This window comes from Tripterygium wilfordii, chromosome 2 (genome assembly GCF_013401445.1).
Source record: "Tripterygium wilfordii isolate XIE 37 chromosome 2, ASM1340144v1, whole genome shotgun sequence".
In the NCBI taxonomy this organism is placed as follows: Eukaryota; Viridiplantae; Streptophyta; class Magnoliopsida; order Celastrales; family Celastraceae; genus Tripterygium; species Tripterygium wilfordii.
The window spans coordinates 2,291,915-2,306,599 of NC_052233.1; the positions used below are offsets into that span (position 1 = coordinate 2,291,915).

Consider the following 14,685-nt stretch of genomic DNA (forward strand, 5'->3'; position numbering starts at 1 on the left):
ATTTAATCCAATTGTGTAAGTCATTTACTTAGCACAATGTTTTTATATTTTTGTGTACATTTGGGATTGGGGATTTATGAACACCAAAAGGGTCCGTAACAAGGTTTTACGTGTGTGAATGTATTGAGTTGTCTTGCTTGATTGCACTTATATTTTTTATAAGTATAAAAATGTTCTAGTCATCTTTGAGGGGATTTGAGATTGATTTTCTAAAGATTTTGCATGTCTTCAACTAGCGGGGGAATTGGGGGATTAGCTCTATTTCTTGCATGTGAGAACTTAAGAATCATTATTTATGGTGTTTCAAAGTAATAGTGGATCCCTTGGCAAGTGTTTGTGGGTATCGCTCTGATAAGCCCTCACGAGACTACAACTCGTCCACTAGGGTGACCTAGGGGTTTAAAGGTTTGTTGCATATGCTAAATGCAACCGTGATGCCTACGTCAGTGAGTTAGGATTTTATTTTTAGAAGTGTTTGCATTGCTAGGGACTAGCAACGTCTAAGTTGGGGGGTGTGACCGGACCTCTATTTTGAGGTCCTAATACCATCGAATTAGGAGGTTCTAGTGTTTATAGTAATTCATTTGTGTTTAAATAAAGTAATTTTACCCTTATACATGTTTCCCGTTGGTTTTGCAGGAAATCGGGCTTAAATGACTGAATTGGGCACCTTTGGAGCTGAAAGAAGAAGCTGGGATTCAGCACGTGTCCGGACACCTGTCCGGACAGTGGGTGTCCGGACACCTAAAGTGCCATCCGGACGCTTTCTTCACAAATTGAGACAGAGGCTTCAAAGTTGATGGACGCATGAAGTGTCCGGACACCCGTCCGGACACCTGTCCGGACACCCACCGCGGAACTGTAATTTTTCTGCACTAGAATTTTAAGGGCATTTGGGGCAACTCATGCTTGTAACCAATGGGGAACGACTTTATAAGGGTAGTTAGGTATTTCCTATTGTAAAAAGAGGAGAAAACCCTAAGATTGGGTCTTCTTCCTAATTCATCTCCTCCAACTTCTTGCCTCCATTGTTTTTCTCTCTATTTCTCTCTCTAAGTTTTTTCTTGGTTTCTTGTGATTTCGTGTGTAGACATTGATTTTCATCTATAAAATTGATGTTTATGTCCAATATGATGAGTGGCTAAGTTCTTTTTCTAGTTTCTAGTCCCAAACGGTGGGTGCTCGGTTTCGATTACTCAAGGTATGTTCAAAGAATCGTAGCTTCGATTTCTCTCTTTTAATTTCGTGATAGTTGTGTGAGTGGATATATGAGAATGACATATTTGATTGTATTCTTGGATTATCTAGTCTAGGGATTGCATATAATGTGTTTGATTGAGAATTGTTAAATCCATTGCATGATTTCCTTAATTAATTGAGTTTTCCATTGCATAGCTATTAATTATGTGTATTGATGATGGGGTTTTGGGTTAAATTAGGAATATGCATGGGAGAGTTATGGTTAATTGATCTTTGAGTGTGAAACTAGGGTGTTAGCCAAGCCAAGCCCCAAGGGGGAATATTAATTCATAATATTAGGCGCTTATCCCTTTGCGTTCATCGTAGATTAAGAGACCCGATGACCTACATGTATGAATTGAAGTCTTATAACCCAATTCTCTTTGCATATGCATGATTGATAGTATCACACAATGCATTGTGTATGGTTATGTGTGTTTGCAATGATACCTTGAGTATGAGAACCGAGTAGCCACCGAGACGGATTAGAGACTAGGTTTTTAATTAATTGTTTTAAATCCAATTTGTGCTTACTTTGATTACAAAAATCGCTCATGCTACCGAGCCATTCTGCCCATTTCAATTACTTGCTTTTAGTTGATGTTCATTGTGTTTATTAGTGTTAGCTAGTCATTTGCATATCATTCACTTCAAATTTGCATCGCTTCCTCGTGGATCGATACCGGACTCACCGGTTTATTACTTGACGATACCCTACACTTGGGGTGAGTACACACACACACTTTGGTGTCGGTCATGCTGCAGCCTGTGAGCATGCGCACGTCACCTCCTCCGCATCATCTCGGGTGTCTGCCACCCGACACCCGTGGTTCCCACTTCCCAGCATGAGGTCCAGCCGGAAAATTGGCTCCGGCGACAAATTTTCATTTTGTTCAATCCTAATCATTTTTACATTTTGTTCAATCCTTGAAACAAGTCATCAAAAGACAAGACCAGCAAAAAAAAAAAAAACCAGAAGATAATGAAAAAAGAAACATTCAAGCAAGTTCTCTTGCTTAGACATTAGTTATTGAAGCTGCTGCCCTGCTTTCTCCATCAATCCAGCCAAACATGCTTTCCAATCTAAAACCTTCTCTTCTCCATTACTTACCTGATAAGACACTGCAAATGTTGATATCACAGCAACTAAAAGTAATTAAACAAGTGAAAAACTCAAAGAATTTAACATGTCTGCATACTTCTTCATACTGATTGCGCCCCAAATGGCAAGGAAACTAAAACAAAATGGTTATAAAATGGCCAAATGATGCAACATGAGTCGGATAAAACCATCTATCTCAAAAGGTTTAAGCTATTAGAAATTTAGCACCCAAGTTTAATTTTTTAGAAATTTAGCACCATGCCGTTATTCAAAATAGCGGCAACATTTTATTTTTAGTGAAGCCGCTGTTTTGAACAGCGGCAAACCTTTATTTGCAATTTGTATAGTACTACCGCTGTTTACATCAGCGGCAGTGCAACATATCTGTATCAAACATACAGTTGTCGAACATACAGACACATATGTATTTTACTATTTAACCACGACTCTGACTGGTTAGCGTTCTCCTTTTCTAGAAGTATAATTTTGACTAACCTCGAAAGTGAATCCTTTTTGAGGGATAGCATCAAGTGCTTCGATACAAATGAAGGCAGCATCTTCCTTGCTAAGAGTTCCCCTTACTGCACAACCCTGCCAAGAAGAGAATTAAAAAAATATGTTGAGGTGTCATGACATATTGCATGAACCTCTTAATTCAGAACAATTTTTTTTCCAATTTCAGATAGAGCGAGAGCGAAGGGGTTGGTGGGTTTGGGAGGAAGAAGAATAAGATGTTTTAATTCATGTCAAATTGACATTGTGATGAGTATCGGGTAGAAATGATGGATATATATGAGCCCACAAGGCCTCCTACCAAAGAAACAAGATCCTTGAGATCATTGAAATAGACAAAAGCAGGCAGTGGAAGTTGATTCCAAGTTGAAAACTGTCACAGATATGGTTTTTTCTTCTGAAGGTGAAGCGAGGTTAACCGACTTTTCAAATCAAAGCAACTATCCACTACAGCATGTGCTTCATTTTCAAATATGATCACCTGGGAACCTTTTCGGTAATCTCATGTCGACTAGAGGATAGTAGATGAAGTACCATAATAAACAAATTACAATTTATGGTACCTCTTCAAAGCTGAAACCCTGCTTTCCACCGGGAGTGTCCTGTAATGCGCCAGCCCTGATGATGGTGTAAGGAACTCCTGAGGCTGTAAGTGTCGCCTCATCTTGCTCAGCCAATTTTCTTGCATTGCTGTTCATGAGAGCCTGAATTCCATTGCTACTTCTATAAACAGATAACTGCAACCTTATCAAACCATCAACGAAGATGATTACTATATGTATTTATGAGTAAAACTAGAGCTTCACATGCTTGTTTGTCCGCAAGGGCGTCTGTTCATGCAGCCATGCACTTGTGTGCATGTGTATGTAGTAATATATGTACAACTATAGCTTCACATGCTTGTTCGTCCGTAGAGGCATCTGCTCATGCAGTCATGCACTTGAGTGCATGTGCATGAGTGTCTGTGTGTGTGTTGAGAGAGAGAGATACCTGCGATAGGTAAATTACATGATTTATGCCTTTCAAGCTCCCAATAGTAGATGGAAAACCTTCCTACGAAAAAAAGTTGATCGGAGAAGTATGATTAATTTTCCAGAGAAAATGACCAATTAGAAATGCATACAAGTATCAGTGCATTTACTTTTAGCATGCTGATACCACCATATGATAGTTCTTCTGCCGTTTCCTAAGTATGGTGTTACAATGATAGTTGTCAGCAAATAAATCTCCAGCCTTAGGTTTAAACTTCTTAAGCTAATCAATGCTCTACCATCAGTATGTAGTTGAGATGTGCATGTTCTGGGGATATTAAACTGCTCTATAAAACAGTTCCTTGAGAATTTGATTGGCGCTTCAAGCATTAGCTGACTGGGATTAGTATTGAACATAAAGTATAAGGCTCACAAGCAAATAAATCCAAGCTCGATAAGAAATCAATCGATGAAATGAATTTCTAAATTTCCAAGATTACTATGCAACCAAGTGAAAGTGATGAGTTACAGGAGTTTGAGACGGCAAAAATCCAATAATTGGATTGGACTACGGGAATTGGTGCACTCATCAACACATTGACGGCCACAGTCATAATGGGAAAAATTAGAAAGAATATCGACACCCAAAATGAAAACTTAGCACACCAGTTTTCATTAGGAAAAAAAAAGTCTAATTATTGAACAAGGAATATCCAGGAGACATACATTTGGGCATATGATAGCACGAACACCTCTTAGAGCTTTCTTTTGAAATGTCTTATTACTTGCATCTCCAACCATGGACTGTTCATATGACACAACAAACATATCATAGCATTCCAAGAATAGAAGATATTACAAGGATAAGCAACTGACAGCAAATGATACATCTTCTGAAAGCTAAGTTTACCAAGTTAAAATGCAATACCTCAACATAAGTTCCAAAAGCTTCCCTAGCAGTACGTTTGTCTTTCACCAATGCTTTAACTCGACCTCCTCGTTTGACAATTAGTGACAATATTATTATCTGCATTAGCAAAGGATCAAGAGGCTCAAAAGGTAATGAAAAGGCGACAACCAGTATACATCTAGAATCAACCAAGCTAACACTTCAAATTTAGGAATTTAAATGACGCTAAAGCTTATTCTCATCATGATCATCATCATTTCCCTTTATCCGAAACAATTTGGGGTCAATTAGATGAACCCATAAAACAATTAGCTCATGAATTCTCTTCACCATTTTCTATCTACAAGTTTTGCAGAGTCTATGTCCTTTCTTGTTATTTCCATCGATGTCTTTTTGGGTCTCCCTTTTCTCTTGTTAGTATCCCTTACTTGAATTTTATCAACCTTTTGCATTGACACACCAATATTTATATTGAATATGCCTAAACTATCTTAAACAATTTGCAAACATCTTATCTTCAATAGGAACTACTCCTTCTGCTACAGTGCTTTGAGTGGCGTATCTGTTAACAGCCCAACATTCCATACCACACATCTTTGGTTGCCCAAACTATAAATGCACTTTCCAGCTTCATCCAGCCAGCTATAATCCCATTGGCTACATCCTCCTCAATCTCTTAGTCATTCTGAATCACACAGTTCTCCAACCTATTTTCATCGGTTCCTCATTTCCTCTCCTGCCTTTACAAAACTTATATTTCCAAATTAAAAGTATTGTTTATATATACCAGTTACTCCAGTGATAATGCACTCCAATCTATAAGATCTCAATTTTTCGCAGCCATTTCATGGATTTGATTGGAAGTAATGAGTCTAGCTAATATCATCTGGTCTGTTTTCTATGATAGAAAAACATAACAGCAAAAATATAGAACTGATGAAATCGAAGATCCTATATTTGACAAGTATAGATGATTGGGGGACCAGGAGGTTTAGTTCTTGTGACACACCTGACCAATATCACTATCTCCATCAGTCACTAGAACAGCATCCCTGACTTCATCATCTATGTTTTAAAGGGACATGTTAAGCTCACTTCAGCAAATTAGAGGCAAGCAATAGGAAAGACAAGAACCTATATTGCTAAATCAACCTACCTGGATACTCATCCTCTTCTTCCATAATAGATTTATCCTTTGGCACGAGATCAGGTGCCCCATACCATTTCCTTAACTTGGGACCCCCTGCACATTTATATATTTTCAATTTCTAAGTGAAGAAGATTTATTTGTCATTTCATTAAATTTCCCAAATGGATGAAGCAACTAACTGTCGCAAGAATCAGAAAAACATAATGTCAAAGAGCCAAAGGAGCAATTAGGAAAGCTAACAACAAGAATAATCGTTATATGCAAATCCAAAACATATGTTCCAGGCTCAGTAGTTCGTGCAGCAAAAGCTTTTCTTGCATAAAAGAAAGTCATTACCACTTGGTAAAAAGTAACAAGGTCAAAGACCATCATGTTAACAAGCAAGCTAATGGGAGAATGCATTGAAAGTTAATTTACTTGAAGAGCTAAAAGGTAGAAAGAGGCAAAGATTTACATTATATAAGCCAAATTCTCCTTGTCACTTCACTGTTCAGTCTTTTGCTTTGTGAAAAATTTAAACTTTGAATGAAGAATTTGTAATCCTAAATTCTTAATATACAAGTCAACAATTTGAGTCCAACCAAATTTACATAATAATCCAGATTCCTCTACTTCTTTCACCTTAACACTAATGCTGCTGAAAATCACTTTAGACAATTGCATCAGATCAAAATAATTAAAGAAAATCTTCATCTAGTATCTCATTCTCATAGATAATAGGTGAAGTATTTGACATCAGCCACAATATTGATTGATCCCATGTATGTATCTTTATGCACAGTTCTTAACTTGTAATGAAAACCAATATCAAACGACAACCAAATGAAACCCAAGAACCGGATTTTATATTTATAATGATCAAATTGTGGAGTAGTTGAGCTCATACGCACCTTCTATATAATCAAGAATTTGATCGAAGAAACCGATCTTCTTCTTCGCCGAGCAACGAGTGAGGACCCGCCTGCCAACATTGTAGACAAAGGAGGATTTCAATTTTCCAGATGGAATCTGAGAAGGGAAGATGAAACAAGTATGGGAAAAGAGTGTGTAAGCCATTGTTGCAGCTCTCTCTCCCTGTTCTTTCTGAACCAACCGTTTTACATTCCCGCTACTGACTGGATAGGTCAGGATCAAATGACTGCCAACCATGGGTTTTGAAGTTCTTCGGGCCATCTGTGGGCTGGGCCGGCCCACTTTACACCTCTAGTGACGATGCCATGTGTAAACGGTTTTCATCTGAGCAAAAATAATAATAAATGAAAAAAAAGAAAAAATGAAATCCGAAATAACATTAAAAGAAGGAAAATAAAATCTCAACTATTTTCTTTGTTTAAAAGCCCGTAAGTTTATAAACTCAAAACTTAAGACCCAATTCCAAAATAAGTTCAAGTTTTAGTCCAATTGTCAAAAACAAAGTCCTAGAAAATATCTAAGGAATGAAAAATAAATAAATTAAATGGAAAATTAGAAAATAAAAAAGATCAAAGGGGCAAAAATGGAAAATTGAAAGAGCTAGGGATTTAGTGAGAGATGGTTGCACAATATAAATAGCACACAATAGGGTTTTAAAGGGAAAAGGAAATAGAAAAAGGGAAAAGGTGGTGGCGTGTAAGCAGAGAGAAATAGAAAAAGGGGAAGGTGGTGACATGTAGGAAAGGAGAAGAGAAAAAGACAAAAAAAAAGGGGGAAGGCTTTTGTTTGAAAAGGAGGGGGCCGTAGAAGAGAAAGATGAGAGAAAAAAGGAGAGGTTTTCGTGAGAGGAGAAGTCAGGGTTTTGGTTTTGGTGAAAGAGAGGAAGGTAGAGCGAGTGGTGGCACAAAATAGAAATCGGAAGAGGAAATCGTGAGAGAGCAAGAGAAGAGGATGCGCCGCATAGATTGCAAAAGAGGTTTTGAGGGAGATTTTGCTGCCGACAACCAGAGAGGAGATTGGAAGAAGAAACCAAGAAGCCGCCGGAGAGAAGAGAAGAGCTCAATCTGTCCAGACTCCGAAGGTAACTCACTACACTCAAGCTGATTTTTCTGTGTCTGCATGATTTTTCCACATTCAATCTGTCTGTTGCTCCGAGCTATAGCTAGGTTCATTTTGATTCACATGGGATTTGTGTTCTTGTTTGTGTTGTGTGTGAGACTCCACCTCTTATATGTGGTATGATTGGTTTGAGTTTGATTCATGATGTTCTTCCTGGTTTGTGGTTAGGTGTCTGATTCAAATGAGATAGGGTGTGTTATTTTGTTTCTCTCTCGGTTTCTTGGTGTGCTCCGGTTTCTTTTAATCACTCGAAAACCTTTGCTTGTGGATGGTTCGATTGTAATCAGTCAAATACATTTTGAAGAGCTCATTTGCTTCACTTTGATATGGGATTCTGGTAACGATAAGTGATGGTGTTATTAAGGATAAGATTGAAGTGTTGTTCATGTTTGTGTTGATTTCTTGGGTTCAAATCCTTGCTGGATCAGGTTTCATGTGCAACTGTTTGAATATATGTATATGAGCGTATATATCCACGGTTTGTATGCGTGTGTGCATATATGTATATATAGCATGTGTTTATAGGTGTATATAGCATGGTTCGGGGTATACATGTGTATATGTGTATTTATATGCATGGTTTGGCCGTATATTGTATTATGGAATGTATGTTTATATGTGCATATGTATACGTGATGTGAATTTGATCTCTTGATTATATCCGAGTATCCATTTGACGATTCTTTGTGTTTGATGTTGGGTTTGGACCGGGCTTGATCTTAGTTGGGCCGAGAGGCGACTTAGAGGACTTGGGCCGAAGGGCATACTTGGAGAAATTTGGTTGGATTTGAGCATTGGCCCCATGGGCCATATCTGTATACTATTTGTATTTTATATTTCTTTTTATTATTTTTATTTTGTACAAAATTGTAAAGTGTAAGCCTTGTAATAGGATAGAAAAATCGGAAGCACTATACATCCATAAAATAAACACTCTTAAACTTACATAAACATGTGGCATACCTATGTGGCTTCTTTAATAAAGTTTTTTTTTTTTTTGTCTAACTTGCAACCTAGATTATGTAAGTTTATGGATGGAAAAATTATGGACATATATCATTTTGGTAGAAAAATGGAAGCACTACACATCCATAAAATAAACATTCATAAACTTACATAAACATGTGGCATGCCTATGTGGCTTCTTTAATAAAGTTTGTTTGTTTTCTTTTAATCTATGTGGCATGCCTATCTGGCTTGTCACCTAGATTATGTAAGTTTATGAATGGAAAAATTATGGACATATATCATTTTGGTAGAAAAACGGAAGCACTTACACATCCATAAAATAAACATCCGTAAACTTACATAAATATGTGGCATGTCTATGTGACTTCTTTAATAAAGTTTGCTTTTTTTAATCTATGTGACATGCCTATCTGGCTTGCCACCTAGATTATGTAAGTTTATGGATTGAAAAATTATTGACATATATCATTTTGGTAGAAAAATAGTGGATTTAAAAATAGAAATGCATACATGATACTGTAGGGTGCTTGAAGCATATAGACATTAGGGATTGATTTTGTGAATGATGATTGCATTAGAATGCATGCTTAGGACTTTGAATTCTCACATTATGCCATGATTCCTAGATGTATGTTATGATTGTTTGAGTGCCATGAAAATAAACGCAACGCGTTAGCTTTAGAATTAATCCAAGCCGTCTCACCTTAATAAACACACCAAGATTAAATTATGGAACCCTTATGTTTTGTTTTAATAACAAGGAGCCTTCAAGATATTGGGGTTCCATTGGCATTCATTCAAAACATTTGGATTTTGTGGAATCGGAAAGCAAATATGTTTTTAGGGATTAGGAGAATTTATTTGAGAACTCAAAGGTGGGTTTAAAGATATTTAGTCCATTCAATGAGCTGAATTCTTTCTTTTCCCATGAAGAACATAATTGTAAGTAAGGTTTGAATTGAACATTTTTCATTGATTGTGGGCCCTTTTGGTACATCAATCAGTCTCCAAAAATCCCTTTTTCAAAAACATTAAAACCCACTCCAATGTGGGATTTTTCATCAAACCTTATCCAAATAGCCCTTTTTCCAAACTTATCAAAACCCACTCCAAGTAGAATTTTTCATCGAGACCAAGCAAAACAAACATTTTTTGTCAAGCCGGGAATGATCCCAATGATCCCATGCACCTTTCTTTCAAAAATCACTCCAAGTGAAAATTTCATCAAATATTCATTTTTGGTCAAGCCGGGAATGACCACAGTGATCCCGTGCATCTTTTTTCAAATCATCAAAACCCACTCCAAGTGGGATTTTTATTCATTTTTTGCCAAGTCGGGAATGACCACAATGATCCCGTGCACCTTTTTTTCAAAACCACTCCAAGTGGATTTTTCATCACATTCCAATAAAACCCATCAAAATGGGATTTTCAAAAACAAATTAGAGCCAAATAGGAAAACATTCAAAGGTAACTATTTTCGGGAGTTGTGGGGTGCCTAACACCTTCCCCATGCTCAATAGACCCCCTTGCCCATTTTTCTCGTAGACTAGAATGGATGTCCAATTGCATCCTAAAAATCAATTGGTCACGACTTCATTGTTTTTCATGCCGGTTGCTTCACCATGCCTACTAGAATTGACAAGAAGTGAAGGTATTCTCCTCCAATTTACTCTTTCTTCTTCATTTCTTTGATTTTCTCAGCATTCAATGAATCAGTGAGTTTTGTTTGTGCATTTGTGTTGTAGATAATCGGAATCTAGAACTCATTTGATTCATTTAAAAACTTCTTTTTTTTTGAAATACCACAAAGAATTATGTTTACAGTTAGAATCGAACATTGAGTACACATATGTCTAACCCACCAATTACCAACCAAGCCAACTCTCGTTGGTTTATTTAAAAACCTTGATTACAGGGAAGGAACACAGAGGAATAAATAGAACTCTGCAACTCCCAAAAATATGGACATGTATTCAACTTCAATTGATGACCTCGAAACCATTTGTTGTTTTTTGGACTTCCATGCTACCATTGCTCTTCCTAACAGAATGTTATATCCAGTGTTGATCTTTTGATGTCTGCACATGCTGCCTAGTCAACATCGTAGAAGGCATGAACTTCAGTAGCTTGTCCAAATGGGAATAAGAAGCAGTGACTGGAAGTTCCCATTCAAGTATCTGAGGACTTTGTGAGTTGCATTGAGATATTGATTAGTTGGAGCTCTCATAAACTGATTAGAAGTATTCATTGTATATGATATATCAAGTCTGGTCAACATTAAGTACATCAGCTTGTGAACCGATCTTCTACATCATATGGCTAGGTTCTTCCCAAGGTCCCCTTGAGTGTTAGACATCTTTGAGTTTTGATATCTATGGGTGAGTTGATAGCTTTGCAATCCCTGAAATTAGTATCAACAAGCAAATTCTATATATATTCTTCTGAGTCTTTAACCTTAAAACATGAAGCAATGCATCTCCACTTCTTCTATTAAGATCATATTACATTGACAGTGTAATTAATTACATTCAATTTGTAATAAGGCACTACCAAGCTTACTAAGCCACCAATGCCAAGTTTAATCACAAGTGTCTTACTACATTGACAGAGTAACTTTTACATATAACGTCTAATAAGTCTCTGTCAAACTAAATAAGCCAACACTGTCAAGTTTTACTCACTTGGCTTATTACGTTGACAGTGTAATTAATTACATTCAAAGTGTAATAAGGCTCGACCAAGCTTACTAAGTCACTGCTATATGTTTAATAATAAGTTTAACAAGCACATGCCAAATTTAAATAGGTCTAGCTTGTTATTTACATTACATTAACAACTAGTTATGAAGCAACAAGATATGCAGGTCACAAGTTGTTCAGCAAATGAGTTACAAAACCTAATTACATTGTCCCACACACAATTTAATTACATTATTCAATATAAATACACTATCATAAACTACAAATCAATACAAATGGTTCCTATACAATTGGATTTATAGATTCTTCCAAAATTTTCTCAACAGGACAAAAAGCTAGACAGAGTCATGATAGACTTGAATTTGTGATAGAGAACCAGAGTTGCACACCATCAGCAAAGTTGAAAAACAAAGATCGAAATACCAGACAACGCCAATGAACGAAGAAGAACCAGAATCACCATCGATGCTAGCATCCTTCGGCATTGTAGCAGGAGTAGGAGCAGGAGCAGGAGCAAAAGAAGTGTCGCATGTGAAGGCGTGGAGAAAGAATGGTGAGATGAGAAAGAGTGAGAGATGAGAAGGGGAATATAGAGAGAATCGTGAGATGAGATGAGGAAATAGAGAGAGAATTGTGAGATGAGAGGGAGAGATATGAGAGGAGGAAATAGAGTGAGAATGGGTTTGAAGGGGTTTTTGATTTATATTATAGATGTATAGTGCTTCCGTTGACAATTTGCTTGTGACAATTAACTGCAATTCACTTTATTTCCAGGCACATTACTCGTGAGTGGTTAGGAGGTCCACTCCACGTGGGCTTTAGCAGCGGCATGCACCTCCCAATATGGAACAAGTCTTAATATGAAAGTGTTAAATATCCTAAAAATTCTTTTCTCAAATCTTCCCAATTCCACATCGCATTGCTACCTAGGCATATTGACATGGAAAGTATGCTTACATGGAACATTATTTGAAATTCAATCTTCCCTCTTCTCTCTCCCACTTCTCTTTTTGTTTAAAATTTGAAAATCAAACTCCTTTTATCTCTCACTTCCCCCTCTCACCCACTTTCATTATTTCATATTCTCTCTCATTTAGCTAACTATACATTTAAAGCATATATACACGAAATACATTGAAATGAAAGCATTGTAACTCACATTCAAATAGTAACATAAAGCATCATATACACAAATTACACTGAAAATGAAACAACGCTACTCATTTATTTAAGACAAAAACAGTGCAATATTGTACATTGAAATGAAAACAGTACAATGGACACCAATTACATTGAGAAGAAAACAGTGCAACATCGTTGGAAACGTTGTTGGAGGTGGCCAGAGTTTGTTGATGGAGGTGGTTGAATGCTCGGATCGACAAATTACATTATTTTAAAACAATGTATTTGCTCGTGTCACTGGATTCTGGTAGCAGCCTGGCCGAAAAATGGGTGAGTAGGGTGCGCCTCGATGTGTGGAGTCCAAATATGGGGTCGATTGTCGGAGACCTCGTTGGAGGTGGCCGAATCGACGTGTTTTGTGTCACAGCGACCTCCTCCTTTTGGTGCTTTTTTCCGACGATACAAACCACGATGGGTGGTGAGGAGGGTTGGAAAATGATCGTGGTGATCTGACGCTTCTGTTTGGTGGGTTCGATATCTCTGATCGGTAGCCCAACGGTGGGTGGCAATGGTTGTCGTGAGAGTGGGAGGGAGAAAATGAGAGAGGACAGAGAAAGAGAAGAAAGAGAGAGATAGGTGGGAGTGTTTATATAGACACTAAAGCTTAGGTGACATGCTGATGTGGAATGCTACATGGGATTAGAAAGAATTGGGACAAATATTGTTGGACTATTTAGCAGGATTGGTCTTAATATGCTCTTGAGCACCAAACGAGTGAGTGTAATGAAGGAAAGAAAATAAAATGTACTCATGCAAGGAAAGTGTTTTGCGTTTTTTTAAAGTACATCATTTATGGCATAGCTATCTTTAGAGTGTGTTTGGATTGAGAGATTTTAGGGGAAGGGAAGAGAATGGAAAGGGAAGAGAAAGAAGGGAAGAGAATAGAAGGGAAAATACATTTTTCATTCTCATGTTTGGATAGATAAAAAAAGAAAGGAAAGAAAAGTAGTATAATTTACTAGTTTATCATTATTTTTTATGTTTAAGTGTTATGTTCAAGGGTAAAATAAATTTTTAACATATAAATAATTTAATTAGTAATCTCTCCCTTCCAAATGACTCCATTTTGGGAGGAAAGAATTTTTACAAAAATTTAATGAAATCTTCCACCCAAATCCCTCCCCTTAATTTTTTATAAACTATATCCAAACAATGAAATTAAAAAGAAACTCACTTTCTTTTCTTTTTCCTTCTCTCCAAATTCCTCAATCCAAACACACTCTTAGGGTTAATTATACTATTAGTCACCAAAAGATAGACGTCGTTCACTTTAGCATCGAAAGATTTTTTATTACAAAGTCGTCATCCATTATTCCAAAATGAGACATTTAAGAGACTCGGTCAAATTTCAGACTATTCTGATCATGGTCTCTGCTGATGTGGCAATAAGTCAACAATTATTGGTCAAAAATGCTTGCGTGAAAATTCCACCTAATTTTTCTAACAACAATAATTAATAAAAAAAATGACATGTCATTAAAAAAATCTAAAAAAAAACATTATTCTTCCTTCCCCTCTCCGCCTCTCTCATCTCTCCAAAAAATCTTACCATACCCATTTCTTTGAAATTCTTTGTTTGGAGTCTGATTTACAAAAGGTGAATTGAAGTTTGATTATCATCTTGTTAGCATAATCAAAGCAAAAGAGAAGAAGAACAATCGATAATGCACATGAACATACCAACAAGAAGAGGCAAAGTGAAAAACAGAGTAACAATATGAAGTTGTTATGTTCTTACTGATGATTGAAAATTGAGAGGTCGGAGTGGTGGGTTTGCTTGGTTGAGGTGGTGGGTTTGCATGGTTGAGGTGGTTCGGTGAGTTGCTGGTGAGGGTTTGTGAAATTTGGGGATTTATTATTATGAATTTAGGGTTTTTCTTTGTTGGAGGAGAAGATGAGGTGTAATTTTCATTTTT

General features: G+C 36.9%; 1 protein-coding gene across 3 annotated transcripts; it reads right to left on the bottom strand.

Annotated features, from left to right (window-relative positions):
* Window positions 1-2,018: 2,018 nt before the first annotated feature.
* Window positions 2,019-7,091, bottom strand: LOC120011879 (uncharacterized protein At5g02240). Of its 3 annotated transcripts, none has more exons than XM_038863046.1 (9): window positions 6,776-7,091; window positions 5,892-5,978; window positions 5,745-5,800; window positions 4,754-4,852; window positions 4,552-4,629; window positions 3,845-3,907; window positions 3,418-3,591; window positions 2,837-2,932; window positions 2,019-2,350 (listed from the first exon to the last, which is right to left on the bottom strand). In XM_038863046.1, the coding sequence occupies exons 1-9, from the start codon at window positions 7,056-7,058 to the stop codon at window positions 2,267-2,269; spliced, it is 1,020 nt and encodes a 339-aa protein (XP_038718974.1). In that variant the 5' UTR covers window positions 7,059-7,091; the 3' UTR covers window positions 2,019-2,266. The 3 variants fall into 3 exon arrangements, 2 of the variants coding, with proteins under 2 accessions (XP_038718974.1, XP_038718965.1); XM_038863037.1 differs by having other exon boundaries at window positions 4,736-4,852; XR_005471171.1 differs by having other exon boundaries at window positions 2,295-2,350; window positions 2,837-2,922; window positions 4,736-4,852.
* Window positions 7,092-14,685: the final 7,594 nt, after the last annotated feature.

Excerpts from the sequence above, each read along its gene's own strand:
- LOC120011879 (XM_038863037.1), bottom strand. The coding sequence starts at position 7,058 with ATGGCCCGAAGAACTTCAAAACCCATGGTTGGCAGTCATTTGATCCTG. Across the intron at positions 3,908-4,551 it reads GTGCTATCATATGCCCAAAT|GAAGGTTTTCCATCTACTAT; the intron begins GTATGTCTCCTG and ends TTTTTTTCGTAG. Across the intron at positions 2,351-2,836 it reads AAAAAGGATTCACTTTCGAG|GTAAGTAATGGAGAAGAGAA; the intron begins GTTAGTCAAAAT and ends GTGTCTTATCAG.